General features: G+C 37.5%; 2 protein-coding genes across 2 annotated transcripts in view; one reads left to right on the forward strand and one right to left on the reverse strand.

The window, feature by feature from the left end:
- The window catches only part of LOC113402369 (RNA-binding protein 12), a 188265-nt gene that overhangs the window by 90718 nt on the left and 82294 nt on the right, over window positions 1-15253 (forward strand). The gene's annotated exons all lie outside the window — the stretch shown is intronic.
- Window positions 173-15222, reverse strand: LOC113402363 (RRP12-like protein). Its single transcript, XM_026642585.2, has 19 exons — window positions 14997-15222; window positions 14443-14710; window positions 13888-14014; window positions 12093-12392; window positions 11556-11639; window positions 9186-9338; window positions 8688-8923; window positions 8403-8517; window positions 7973-8137; window positions 7019-7666; window positions 6085-6557; window positions 5078-5250; window positions 4256-4467; window positions 3537-3793; window positions 2632-2855; window positions 2007-2183; window positions 1316-1478; window positions 758-898; window positions 173-565 (listed from the first exon to the last, which is right to left on the reverse strand). Exons 1-19 carry the CDS (start codon window positions 15130-15132, stop codon window positions 481-483), a joined length of 4137 nt encoding a protein of 1378 aa, XP_026498370.2. The 5' UTR covers window positions 15133-15222; the 3' UTR covers window positions 173-480.

Raw genomic sequence — 15253 nt, forward strand, 5'->3', positions numbered from 1 at the left:
CATATATCTAGCCGACTCCAATGGCAGGAGATAGCTAAACTAGTGTTGCACATCGATAGTCCAGTATCGATAGTCTATCGATAGTATTGCAACGTGTCAATACTATCGATAGTATTGATTAAACGATATTATCAATAGTACTATCGATATCCTGAATAGATTTCGAGGTCAACTATCGATAGTTCTGCAAAGCTGAACTAAACCACTTTGACATGCCACGATGACTATGGTATTTATTATGAATTCATGAAAAAATACGTTTTAAATGTCGTCAAGTAGTTATAGATAAGAGGAATTGTGTTGTGTTATAAATAAATATATATTAATCATGAACTGTTTGTACTTCATAATATAGCAGAGCTATTAACAAATCAACTGTATTATGTAAATCTAAGGTTCGTTTATCTTCACTCCTCCTGCCATAGGAATATAGTATGTTATACTTTTTTTTAAATCTACCATAAGGCATAAATATTTCTATTATTTATTCTTTTTTGACATTCTGATGTTTTTTGTTTTCGATTTTACAATCCCTTTGAATTGTCTCGACGTAACCGCCTTCGTCCTGTAAATAAAAAGTACATATTATTATATCACAGTATAAACATGATAGTTTGTAACTAATATTGAGTTTCTTTCCATATTCTAACTAATACTATAAATGCAAGAGTGATTTTATCATTGATAATTACTGCAAATTTTGAACAAATGGTTGGATAACTAGTTATTTAAATATATATATTTAGTTACGACTCACCTTTTATTAAGATTCTTCCTCGACAATGGCAGGTAAGCGTACGGGTCTGGCTTGCCTTTTTTCTTTATATCACCCTTTGCTTTCTTTGATTTGTATTCTGTGCCAACCGTTGATGCTACGGATGCAGCTGAACCGAGGGGTCTGAAAACACAATTCAATTCATGTTCCTTTAAAATCGAAAATAATATAACAACATGTATGTTCAATAAACTGTGAGACAGTTTCTCTTGTGACTGTGATTGTTGTATTGACTAGATCAAAAGGCTAATCTTAAATAAAATCAAATAAATTTTATTCAAGTAAACTTCACAATGAAGCGTTTTTGAAGTTTTCTCGTGAAATCTAAGGGTTTAATTCAAGACCCGGGTTATTAAAAAAGTTATAAAGTTTATTTGTCGAAAAATTCTCAGTATCAGCACCCGTGCCTTGAAAATCACGTGAGGCCGTCCTGTGGCTAACCCTCTTCGGTCGTGTCCGATTGCCGTCCTTTCGAATAACAAGAGTAAGTGAATACTTCTGAGAGTGCTTAAATAATAATATAGATTGAGCATATCCCACCTGTGTATACCCTTTCCGCCGGCCTTGTATTTAGACGCGACGGTCGCCGTCGACGCCCGGCTTCTATTGGTGCGACCACTCTTTATACTGAGTATATCGTCGTAGCGACGTTTCACTCCCGGTTTCAGTAATTTCGACGGTTTCGACGATTCACCTTCATTATCTATTGACAAGATTAAATTCAGGACTAACTAGTACTCCCATTTATATATTCCACTCTAGTTAATAGTAGAGCTTGTATTACTAACGCGGACTATAGTAGCTTCAAGTACAATTGACATCAAACGTGTCGCATCTAATTGCGGCGATTACATATAGAAAATTAATGTCGTCAGATTCAATTTCTAGTCTATATTTGCATGAAACGCGCCTACTAAGGAATGCAAGGCGGCAGCCAACTGTGTTCCTTGGTATGCAAATTAAATTCAGGTGATACAGTAAAAAAAATAAGAACAAAATAAAAATATAGACTTAATTAAAACAAAAAATATCTACACTAATATTATAAAGGCCAGAGTAACTGTCTCTCTGTCTGTTGCTATTTCATAGCCAAACCACTGAACTGACTTTAGCTTCAATTCCAGGGAAATCCTTCCTTGGAGTTGAAGCTGGTATACTTATTATGTCTTACATCTGGCGACCAACCTAAAACGCGAGCGACAACTAGTAAAATATTAAAATGAACTTGTACCTGTGTCGTCAGTGTCACTGTCTATGTCCCCGCTGGGCCGAGGTTCATTGTCACCGTCATCGTCGTCTGAGGCGTCGTCGGTGATGAGTAGACGCCCATCTGGGGCCGTTTTAAACCCACCATCTTTCTTCTTTTTCTTTTCTTCTATTAACCGTTTCTTCTGTGTAGGATCGGTTGCTGGAAATTAAGCATTTAAAAATTATCAATACATTTTGCTGATTTGATTTTCTATCACAAAAGCGCTAACTATTATAAATCTACTTAACAAAATTTTAAAATACTTATATACTACGCAAAGCCTTAATCTGGAGCTGCAACCAACAAAAAGTGCTGCCTCCGTTAAGTAAGGATTTTTTCTTACTCTGCCGAGGGTGTTTAATAGAGGATTAAAATTACTAAGGAAGTTCGTCATATTTGAAGTTAATAATATAGATATTGGTGTTTAATCTTCTACTTAGGAGAAATAAAACAGTCGGTATAGCGTATTTTGTAAATTCACTCCTAAAGAGGGTGAAACTGGGGACGGATTGCTTAGAGGAGGATTTTTTTATACTCATTATTGTAATTTATTCATATTGATCGTCAAAGTTTTTTATGAACTACTATTTATTTTTGTTTTACGAACCTGTAATCTTTCTAGAGGAGGATACATCTGCCAAATCGACAATATTTTCCGGATCGTCTTGAATCCAGGTCTGGTTTTTACCCTTCTTGGATTTAGCTTTGACTCGGGGTCTTTCCTCCTCTTCCAAGAACTCCATTTCTGAGTCCGAATCTTTGAGGATGTCTTCCAGGGTTTTAGAAGTGCCCCTGACGTCCATGTCAGATCCAGTGTCATTGTCTTGATCTCTGAAAGTTTTCATTGTCAGTAACTTTTTTAAACTTTTTACAACAGGACAGCATACAAATTACCTTTAAAACTTTGTAAATTTGAAAGTGTAATTTTTAAAAATGTAGAGGAATGTTTGGGTGCAAAAGATTACTATACGATTTGTTATATAAAAGATGTTAGAACGTTCATATTTCGTAATCGTATCGAAAATTGTACACAATAACAAAAAAACACGCAGAGTTCCTTTTGCTAGGTTTTTTTAGGTCATGGTATGTTCTTTTTCAAACCATATAATATGAGCGATGCTTCTACATCGAATAAATTAATTTGCAATTACATAAAAATTAAGGGCCAATGCAAAAAAACTATTTTTATTTTATTATTAGGTGGATGTGCAAATGTGCTACCAAAGGGTAAGTGGTCACCACCGCCCATAGATATTGGCCCCGTAAGAAATATTACTTATTCCTTACATCGCCAATGCGCCACCAACCCATGAACTCTGATCTTATTACCCTCGTCCCTTAAATTACACTGGTTCACTCACGCTTCCAACCAGAATACAACAACTAAGCATTACTTGGTGGTAAAGTATGTGATGCTTGGGTGGTATCTATCCAGAAGAGCTTTTTGACTTTTAATGCTATTACAAATTAAACTTTACATACATATGTTACAAAGGTATGTTCTAAACTCACCTCTCTCCCTCCTTCATCCTCTTTCTCCTATTATCCATTTTCCGTATATTCCGTAACCTCCTGAGCATGACCTCGTCCCGTTCAGGAATAAGTTTCTCGACAAATTCCGCACCATATTTTCTAGTCATCCTTGTTAGGAAGTATCCTATTTCTAGACGCGAATGTCGCTTGCAGTCATCGGACATTGAGGATAGAGTTTTGAAGACGAGAGGGAGACTGCCCGCGAGGACGTCAGTTGGTAAAACTTTTGTATACACCTGTAAAATATAATTATGTTTAACTCATATATAGTCGTCCACCTTTATCTCATGTATTTAGGAACAGCGTATATAAGCTGCATGGAAGGTAAGTTTTCGCCAATCTGGGTCTGGGATTGGGTCCATTGGGGTGGGATATTACGTACTCATTATATAGATTTTCTAAAGGTAACGTTGGTGCTCTCCCTGGTCTTGTATTGTATGATTGAGCATTATAAGTCCCCTGTGGAGTTGGCTGGTCTTGCAATTCCATAAGGAATTGAGATAGGTGATTAAATTATACTCTGCCGGAATCATACAGCTTACTTAACTTAAAACCCATTTTAAACATACTTATTTCTTTAAGTAAATGTTAAAAAAAAACAAGTAGTATGTTTGTTTATTGTAAATTATCAAAATAAGCATAATTTATGGTGGACCAATGAAGCGTGAAACTAATTGTGTTGGGTTACGAAAGTTTACCTTGAGGAAGCTCATAGCAGCGGACACAATCTCCCTGTTGTTGGTCAACATCTGCTCGGCGACTTTCTCCAGCAGGCCCTGCACCGTGTCGAGCCCCATCTCCTCGCTGAAGGTGAACAGCGCGGAGGCGACGGCGCGCAGCGAGGCGCTGCTGATGCGCGGCAGCGGCGCCGACAGCCCCGACAGCAGCAGCGATATGTACGCCTGCATACCTGCCAGCACACTTGCTGTTTAGGACATTGTACAAGGGCCTGTCTCGGGATTTATCGGGACGAATAATAGTTATGAACAACTATAGGATAGGTTTTCATTCGACTGTTTTTTTCTATGATATATCAACATATAAATAACCGCGTCTTATTTAAAGAACAGTATCATTACCCTCTTCGACCTTGTTCCCCTTGCCCTGACCCCCTTTATTTCAGGTTGTTGCCGTATTAAATGCAGTTAAAACGCTCCATGCCCAGAGAGGGATTCTCCACCGCAGTCGCTGATGGTACCCTCCTGGGGTAATGTAACCAAATTCTGCACAACCATCATGTTTGGGGGGGGGGGGGGATCGGGCCTCCGGGACTCTCACATACCGGACGAAACGCGGTAGCATAGCTACCACTTTACGCCGGTTTTAAGTGAGAGAGTGGTTCTTCCCCGGGCGTGCCGGCCCATTCGTCTGCAACCCGAAGGTATGCAGTGTGGCACTACCAATTAAAATGTTTTTTCACTTTTTATGTTTTTTTCAAGCACAACTGGATTGTTGTGACTTATGGTGCTTATGTGATTGGTAAACATGACATAACTTAATATGATATTCATAAAAATTACCTCCATCTTGATTTTTGAGAACATTTCCAACGGTGTTGATAACACTGAAAGCCCACTGTCGACACTTCGAGTTTATGTCTCTCGTACAAACGACAGACTCCGCGATTGCGCTCTTTATTAGCTTGCTATCAGAGTTCAGATTCGGCGAGCAGTTGATTAAGTGTTCTATACACCTGGAAATAAGATATAAATTATACACTACATCATATAAATATACAAATTATAAAATGCAATTGTTTAAAAAATTATAATTTGTCGGTTCTTCTCAGATCTGAAGTATTTGTTTATGAACTGGTGGTTGGATATTTTAACAGTTAGAGAGCAAGGTGATTTTTCTTTCTACATTAAATACTATCGAGCCGCTCAGGCTTTGCAAAGGCGCGGTTTGTTAATAAACGAAATGTAATACAATGTATAAAGTAAATCAAAATCGAGTAACTTGGAAAAAGTTTGGGAGTTTATAGCACAATTTCAATTGAAGATAGGACTACTTGCAAATCCATTTGAATAGGTACTTATTATACATTCTACCGCCAAACAGCAATGCTGTTGTCTTACAGTTTGAAGGACGAGTGAATCAGTGTAACTGACATAACATCTTAGTTCCCAAGGTTATTTGTGCATTGGTGAAATAAGGAATGATGAATATTTCCTACAGCGCTATTTCAATAGGCTGTGGCAACGACTTGCCATCAGGAAGGACATTCGTAAGCCTGTCTGACATATGCAAGTACATTTTATCGCCATGCATAAAATTAATTATAAACACAAAACGAAATGCCCCATTATATTATATTCGTGATCTCCGTTCAGGCAATTTGAGGTCACTCTGAGAAATTGGAGTGTTCTTAAAAATTTTATTTATATTTCCAAAACAGATATATTACCTCTTTCGGTAATCAACCTTTTTATTCCGTCTCATCGGCCATGGCTGGTTTCAAGTAGATAAAAAAAAATTGTCTAGTTTTCCAATGGTACATGATAAACTAACAGCTCGTGTGACTCACCTCAACCTCGCAGCTTTACTGCTATCAGCGACTTTATTGAGTGAAGACATCAACAGTTTCTTGATCTTCTTGTAATTATTCGACAAGAATTCTTTACAACTCTCCTTATCACTCTTAAATATCTCTTCTAATATTCGATACGCCTTCTTGTGTTCCATTTCTAGAAGTTTCGCTTTATCTTTATATCTCAATTGGGCTTTTTTATTATCTGTGTTCGAATCATTCGTTTCCATTCTATCCTTTTTGGACTTTCTAAACTTTCTAGGATCTTCTAAAACTGTTTCGCAAAGCGGGTACACCCATTTGTCGAAGAGATTTGCAATCTGTTCGCTGTTTTGATAGAGGACTAAAAGACGTATGACGTCTAAGATTGATTCTCTCTGGAAGTGGTTGTCGACTGACGCCTCTAATTGTTGTAGAGCGTTGGTGAACAGCTCTTCTCTTAAATTCTGATCGCTTATTGTTAGATACACCTGTTAGAATTAAAATAGAATATATTTTATTATTTATAAACGTTACTAGCTACTCTTCACTCGGGTAAAAGAAAAAATCGTGTTTTTTATATGCAAGTATACCTCTGCACAGTTTAAAAGATCTAAGCGTGCAGACAGCGGCTAGCAACTTTGTTTTATAATAATTATGTAGAGATTTATAGAATGAATAATATCATTTGTAAAGAAATATAATACAAATATTACTAAAGAAAATTAGATTTGTTTTTTTATCTGTCCAAATAACAAGTGAGTTAGTGAGCACTGTATATATTTCAATCGCTCATTTATTTAATTTATTTAAATCTGAATAGAACTCTTATTTAACGTCTGTCTGTGATTCATGACATTTCGCAATTAAATTTAAACGGGAGACATTAAAATTCAGTATTTTTTTTTTTCCGTACATGGTTTACACGGCACACGTATATTAAAATAGCTACCTGTATAGTTTGCAATGCGGCCAATCTCTGCCCCTCAGCGGTACTGCCCTTCGCCGGCGACATATAAATATTGAGTAATATCGGCAAATAATTCTTCGCAAATCTCGCCAATTCTATCTTATCCTCCTCATTATCGTCGGAGCAAGCGATAAGCTTCCTTAAGGCCTGCATAACCGAGAGACGAAATTCGGCATTATCCTTCAAAACATTCCCGAGAACCCTGGCTAAGGCTTTGAAGTTATCTTTGATATCCTTAGGGTGGTTGCAGAAGCTCGGCAATAGAGCCCATAATTGGTTGCAGAGTAAATCGTAAGTATGCGACAGTGCCGTATCTTTCGCCGCGGCGTAATCGCGGGATTTCTTCCTGCAAAACGTCGCCATTTCCAGGATCTCCGTTGCGAAATATTTCAAATATGAATTAGTGATTTTTTCTTTCAATACCGGTAGTAACCAACTTCTGTCTAAATTTATACTCTCTCCGTCTCTCAGTGGAATTATTTTTAATACGAATTCCGGTCCAAGGGATTTGACGGCGGAACCCGTGGCATATTCGGCCTCTTTTTCGTTGTGGAAGTTGTGGCTCTCGCGTCGATCATTCAATTTCTTGAGCAAAGGCGCCATGACGTATTCAACTTTTTCGTTACCTATCTGTGAAAAAAAAATTCAATATTTAAACTTACATTGTAACCCAACACATATAGCAAAAATAAATTAAAAACATGCCTTTTAAAGTATAGAATTTCTTAGTACACATGGTTATCTCACGATGTGTGTGCAAACGGAAGTGCCCTTATAATCTGATAGGGCGGCAAATTCGACACCGGAAATGAACAGACTAAGGCATACAGAGTAAGAGTCATGAAATACAACACGTAGAAGGGAATGGATAATAAATCAGCATCAAATGGCACTTCTCTCCAATCATCATGTTTAGGCAAAGGCCGAAACTCTTACCTCAAAACAAACTGCGATAGTAAGTATGACATGTTTTATGGCTTGATTGAAGGGGTTGTCCAGTCCGGTGCCTATCGTCTTGAATATGGCATCGATGTGCGCCTTATTTTTGATCAAACATTCATCAGATTCTATCGCCGGCTTCACGCAATCTAGGAGCACGACCTGTGGGGTTAAAACGTGAACACTTTTATCAAAATTATAAAAACAATATAATAAATTTATAACATTTACCCGAATTCGAAATGATCGGTGAAGATTCACGTGTCCATTGTGCAATCTCGGCTCGTGTTTAGTGCGTATTATTTTGTAAACCAACGCGCTTGGTAAGATGGAATAAAGTCTTAAATGCCAGTTGAAGGGAAAAAAAAATATAGGCTCATATTATTCTACGACCAAAAAAATATTAACAGTAAAAGTAAAAACTCACTTTCAAGGCGTTGGTTGATGCCGAATTGACATCAGCAACGTCGGAGAGCCAGAGCTCCGAGACGCAGATGTTCACAAAGAGAGGTAAATTCGGTATGCACAAGTTCAAGTCCAGGCTGAAACAAATCTTTTAATTAATCATGGATATAAAATGGGGGCCAAATGCGGATCGGTTATCGTAATTTATAGCTGTATCCGTAGTTCTATTTAAAATAAATACCACAGATATGCATAGTATTAGTTTACGGCTCCACGTCAAATACAGGGCGGACAAGGGAGGGCTCACCCGGCGAGGCAGGCGTAGGCCTGGTGCAGCACGGCGGCCCAGGCCAGCACCTGCGCGGTGTCGGCGGCGGGCGGGCGCGCGGCCAGCAGCGCGCGCGCCAGGCGCCCGGCCAGCGCCGCGCACAGGTTGCTGGCGGCCGCCGGCGCGCTCACCAGCGCGTGCAGCGTGTGCAGGCAGCACGTCTTGATGTACACGTTGTTGTGCGTCATCAGCGACAGGATCGACTCGCAGGTCGCCTGCGACACCACTGCGGTTATTTCGTGCCAGGGACATGTGACAGCATTTCTTTCGACACGTGCACACGCCCAATGTTCTACTTCATCGCCGGGCACGGAATCAATTATAAATATAAATATGTGGGTACGTGAAGTCGGCGACGATAGCCCGGATTGACTCTACGGTCCTCTTAGATTTTAGGATGGACATTCCTCCTTGTAAAGCTAAACGGGACAGTAATAAAAATCAATAAAAGGTGTTTATGAGTAAATATTACACTACCTTAATATTATCCTTGCTGAAGACAGGCAAAACGTCACGGAGCATTGTTAGTGTATGCAAAACTGTGCGATGTCCTGATAGAAGCGCCTCCGCTTTAATTTGCGATAAACAGAATTCCGCAACGCGGTTAGATGCTGGATGTAGTTTGGGGACCTGCGAAAAAACAACACATTATATTTCACCCTGATTATCATTTTCCTTATCAAGACACGTTTATCGAATAATTATATAAGAGACCAAATTGTTCTTCGGCTTTGACCTTTCTTTGGAGAAGGTTTTAATTTAGAGGGTGCCCTGTAAAGTATCTGTCCGATATTTGTTGCACTTTACCGTTTACGTTTTTACCGTTTGGGCACACGGGTACGCGACCCCGAGTTCTCGAGTCACCACTAACACACCTTCACCCAGACCATGGAAGTGGTGTCTCTTGTCCCCCCCCCTTTTTCTTCTACCCCTTCCTGACTCTTCCTCACTCTTTACATCTCCCTTAAAGGTAAAAACGGTGTAGCGGTAGTGCTTTCTGAAGGGATTTGGAAATGTCTTGAAGTAAAGTAAGTCTTTGGAAATGTCGCTGAACGACTGATCCTTTTGGGAGCAATTTGAAGTGGTACTACGCGCTCTACAGACCACCGAAGTGATAATTGTTGGGGGACTTGAACGGTCATGTGGGTAAGGCAGTTGATCCGTATAACCGTGTCCACGGTGGTGGATGATGGTCATTGCAATGCAGAGGGAGCACATATTCTAAGAACCTGTATTTCGTCTCATCTGGCCATCGTGAACACGTTCTTCCAAACGAATGCTCAGCACCTTATCACGTATAAGAGCGGGTCTCATTCAACTCAAATTGACTATCTGCTGACAAGAGGGTGTCATTGGCAAGGTGACTAACTGCAAAGTAATTCCAAGTGAAAGCATGAGTCAACATCGACTCTTTGTCATGGAATAAATAACTGTGTAGTAACGACATGACTAACGCAAACCTAGAATCAAGTTGTGTTTGCTAAATGTACCGATACGGATTGATTTCCTGGCAGAGGTTGAGAGGCACAACATATCGACTAATATCGAAATTCGCACAGGGGTTTTGGGATCGAGTTCAGTCAGTGATTACCGGAGCGGGAAAGCGAGTTCTTGGTATTTCTAAGGGAGGACGAGTCATCGATAAGGAGCCGTGATGGTGAAATGACCAGGTCCAGAGGGCGATTCGAAAAAAGAAGACCATGTTTTTAAGAGTGGCAGCAAACAAACTCACCTGAAGATACAGAATACAGCCAAAGTGCTAGCAAGCGAGTTGTAGCCAGAGCGCGTAGCGATAACTTATCACCATTATATAATAAGCTAGACACTGCGGAGGGGCAAAAGCTCATTTACAAGCTGGCACGTGCCTGGGATAAAGCGACACAAGATACCACAAAATCACTCTGCGTCAGGGACTCCCAGGACACGGTATTTTGTAATCATGCCTCTGTGAAGGAGTGATGGAGAGGCTACTTCCGGGAGCTGCTGAACAATCAGTATCCATATAGTCTCCAACTCCCCAATATCACCTGATGAAACTAGGGATTTTCTTCGACGCATGAAGAATCGAAAAGCGGTAGGGCCATACCTAACCAGTGGCGTTTTAGTTATATCACAACTGTATACAAAGGCAGGGGCAGTTTTCAAGATAGCGGTAATTATAGCTCTTTGAGCGCGTGATCAGTGTCAGTATGGATTCCGGTCGGAATTGGGCACCATGGATGCATTGCATACATTTTTTCCCTTATAACTTTGGTCGAGGCTGACAGGGACAAAAGGAGAGCTCTACATTTGGTATTCTTAGACCTGCAGAGAGCTTTTGACTGTGTGTCTCATTAATGCATCTAGTCATATTATCAGAGACATGTACCGCAGTTCCGCTTCCGTGGTTAGAACCGTTTTTGACGATACTAAGCTTTTCCCAATCACTGTAGAGATCCACCAGGGCTCGGCTCTTAGCCTAATCTGTATTTTAAAAGACATTAATCATTTCTTTCATTGTCAATGTGACTTTAACCTTGAAAACTAAGATTTTTTGTTCCCTGTAGTTACACAGGCTAACTCACCCTTCAAACCGGACCACAAGAATACTAAGTATTGCTTTTATTCTGAACATGTGATGAGTGTGTAGTACCTAACCAGATGGGCTTTCACAGATCCTTAACTTCGAAAACTTTATAAAAACAACAAATTTTATCATTCATTAGGTAGTGGATACTAAACCTTGTAGAGGCACAAATTAATACTTGATGAAAAACAAACCCTATCATAAAAATGTGGAGACAAAATTTACATCTCCAGTTTTTTATTTTCTTAATACTATAATAAAATACAATTAACATTAGGTACCTTATTTTTCACATCATCAGATGCAATCATAAAACAACTTCCCCTTAACACAGCAGTGACTGCATGTTGAGCTGCTTTACGGACCTGTATAATAAAAATTACCTGTATTGACTGATTATGAACTGAGCTTACTATTTACGTTTACTAAAGTAATTGTTATTTTAATATTATTACTTATGACACTTCTGTAATATCAATGACTGGTAAAAAAACATTGTTTCACTTTTTTTATTAATGATATAATTTATAAAACTCAAGAGTTTGTTTGTTTGTCTCTTTAACATTCAAATTTCTGACTCTACTTATTTTAAAATATAATTTCGTGTTTAATGGCCCATTTATTAAGGAAGGATTCATCGTAAATTGTGAGGATATCAATTATATGCAAGATAGAGGGTGGGTTGATATGCAATATTGAGGGTTATTTATAAAACACTAATGACCTCGAAAAAGCTAAAGAGAACTAGCTACGTAAATCTAATACGTCATCATCACCTTTATTAGAAATGTAAAAAAGAAACTTAATTAGGTACATACCTTAGGTTTAGAGTGCAATGCAAATGCCAATACAGATTCAAAGATCCTCAAAGTTGAAGAATCACCCCATAGAGCATATTCCTGGGCTCTTAATAAAACAGAGAGGCACCCAATGGCACTTCTCAATAGTGTTCCATTTTCTGATTGAGCATTTTTCTCTAAAATTTCCGTTAATATTGTTGCCGATTCAGAAAACTGTTTCCTCAATACCGCTTGAGGTACAGATTTGATGCCCATTGAGAGTAGTGACAATGTCGGTACAACACTTTCATCATCTTCTGATGATTTTAGAGTTTGCATCTGGAAATAATAATTTTCATATAGTAACTATACAGGTTTATTGGTAATTCGACGTATTCCCGTTAGGAGGTGATAGGGGTGACTATTTGCGATAATTTTAACCCCTATATGCATCATGCAAAAGTGAACCATTTTTGAGTTATCACGTTTTTTAGATTTTTTCAAAATAAGTCAAAATTGCAACTTCAAAAATTTATTTAAAAAAAAATCAATTAAAATCTATTTTTTTCTTCTGATTTATAAAACAAATAAACACTGGTTATTTGTCAATATTAAAACAATAATAATCGGTCAAAATTTAAAAATGCGAGACGGAAAAATATATTATTTCAATTTTTTTTCCACAAAAATGCCTTAAAAACAAAAAAAAACATTATGAAACTTGTCCTGCAGATTATTTTAAAAACATAACCGTTTTATCAGCTCTCCAAAAATGTATAACAACTAGGATCTTATTTCAAAACAACCGAAATAAAATGACCACAAAAGACGGTGGTGGAATACATTGGGTAGCCGATGAAGAGGAAATCGACGAATTTAAGTTTTGTTCGAATACAAATTTTTGCCAGTTATGTTTTTAAAATAATCTGCAGGACAAGTTTCATAACGATTTTTTTTGTTTTTAAGGCATTTTTGTGGAAAAAAAATGGAAAATTAAATATTTTTCAGTCTCGCATTTTTAAATTTGGACCGATTATTATTGTTTTAATATTGACAAATAACCAGTGTTTATTTGCTTTTATAAATCAGAAGAAAAAAATAGATTTTTATTGATTTTTTTTTAAAATAAATTTTTGAAGTTGCAGTTTTGACTTATTTTGAAAAAATCTAAAAAACGTGATAACTCAAAAATGCTTCACTTTTGCATCATGCATATAGGGGTTAAAATTATCGCAAATAATCAGCCCTATCACTTCCTAACGGGAATACGTCGAATTACCAATAACCCTTTATAAGCAGTTGTGGGGATATACAGCACTTCAATTAAACACATAAGCGCCTGTTCTCACTGTAGTGGAAAAAAATTGTCTGCTTTCAAATTAGTTTATTACATTACATTAGCAACTTATAAATTTCCCACTGCTGGGCTAAGGCCTCCTATCCCTTTGAGGAGAAGGTTTTGGAGCATATTCCACCATGCTGCTCCAATGCGGGTTGATGGAATACACATGAGGCATAATTTCGTTGAAATTAGACACATGCAGGTTTCCTCACGATGTTTTCCTTCACCGCCGAGCATGAGATGAATTATAAACACAAATTAAGCACATGAAAATTCAGTGGTGCGTGCCTGGGTTTGAACCCAAAATCATCGGTTAAGATGCACGCGTTCTAACCACTGGGCCATCTCTATTACATTATTCTGGTATAGTCATGTCATCTATATCATTAAAAGTTCTAGTATCAGGCTGATTAGGTTAATTGCTAAGGCTTCATATTCTGTGTAATGAACGAAAGTGAATACTAAATAAAAAATATAATACAAATAACAAACCAAAGCAGCGAAGTATTCAGTAGTGGATTCTTTCCCACCTTCCTCTTTGATCACCTCCGTGACGGCCGCCAGTACAGCCAACATGTCTTTGTGTACTGCGTTATTGGAGTCAAATCTTGTTAACAATCTATAAAATAAATTAGTTCAACATCATTATTTAGAATCTTGACTGAATTAATAAGTTGAAGTGAAAACTTATAGATATCATGTTAATTATTCTTGGCTTAGCCAGGCGCATGGTAGGGCATGGCCGCCCTAAATAAACTTAGTGCCAAAAAAAGGGTTTTAAATCAATTTAGTTGAAATCCTAATTTATATAAATGTGGACACTCCAAAGCCTGGAACCAAGATAAAATAAAATCCTGGTTTATAATATATTTAATATTATTTGTTTCACAACATCTTATCATAATTTTACCTTTGAAATTTTACTCAATTGTGATATAAAACTTTATATATTTATTTATTCTTGATGCTATATTGACTCTTACACATAAACAGTATTTTTTATTATGATTTGCAGTACTGGTTTGTATTTCAATATTATATACTTACTTGCTAAAACTAACATTAGAGCATTGACTCCAATCAGATGCAAATGTCTGAAATGTTTTGTATGTTCCTGATTTCATAGATCCCGAATACTCCGTATCTGAGCCATCATCCTCTATCTTTTCATTGTCTCCTCGAACAGACATGTTCTCCAGTTCCTTAGCGATACTAAGCTCATTCTCTGCTTCAGACTTCTTCTTGCCAGTGCTGTGCCCATATGTAATCATTGCATCATGCTTGTGAACAGCTTGTTGTGTTAAATTAGAATTACCTAGAATATTGGAACTTACAGTATTATACTATATATATATTTTATTAAATGTCTTACGCCAAAATTTATTAATATCTAATCTTCGTACAGCAGTAGTTACCTGCTGCTTACCGATTAATTGATCTACTTAATTCTTTGTAATTTAATTCCGCCTTTTTAAGATAGGTTATAACGTGTATATATGAATTGTTTATGTGCGTTGATTAATTTAACATATTTGTTCAAGTATATACCTCTCGTCATTACGTTTATTGATCAGGAACAAATGTTATAAATGTTAACTTACTTAAATTCTCCTGAAAAAACCGGGATTTGGCCATTTCTCTGTATTTTTGAATTTTGGGATTTGAATTTGATGACTGACCCTTCTGCCATCTTTTCCCTTTTGATTTCCCCTTAAGTTTTGATCTGAATTTCCCCATTTTCTTATTTCATACCACTTCTTATCTCTCAAAACAGACTCGCACGTGGGTAATGGTTTTTTGAAATTAATTAGGCATGAATAGTTGTCAATTTGACAGTCATCTGGAATTGTCAAAAAAC

This window comes from Vanessa tameamea, chromosome 21 (genome assembly GCF_037043105.1).
Source record: "Vanessa tameamea isolate UH-Manoa-2023 chromosome 21, ilVanTame1 primary haplotype, whole genome shotgun sequence".
NCBI classification, from domain to species: Eukaryota; Metazoa; Arthropoda; class Insecta; order Lepidoptera; family Nymphalidae; genus Vanessa; species Vanessa tameamea.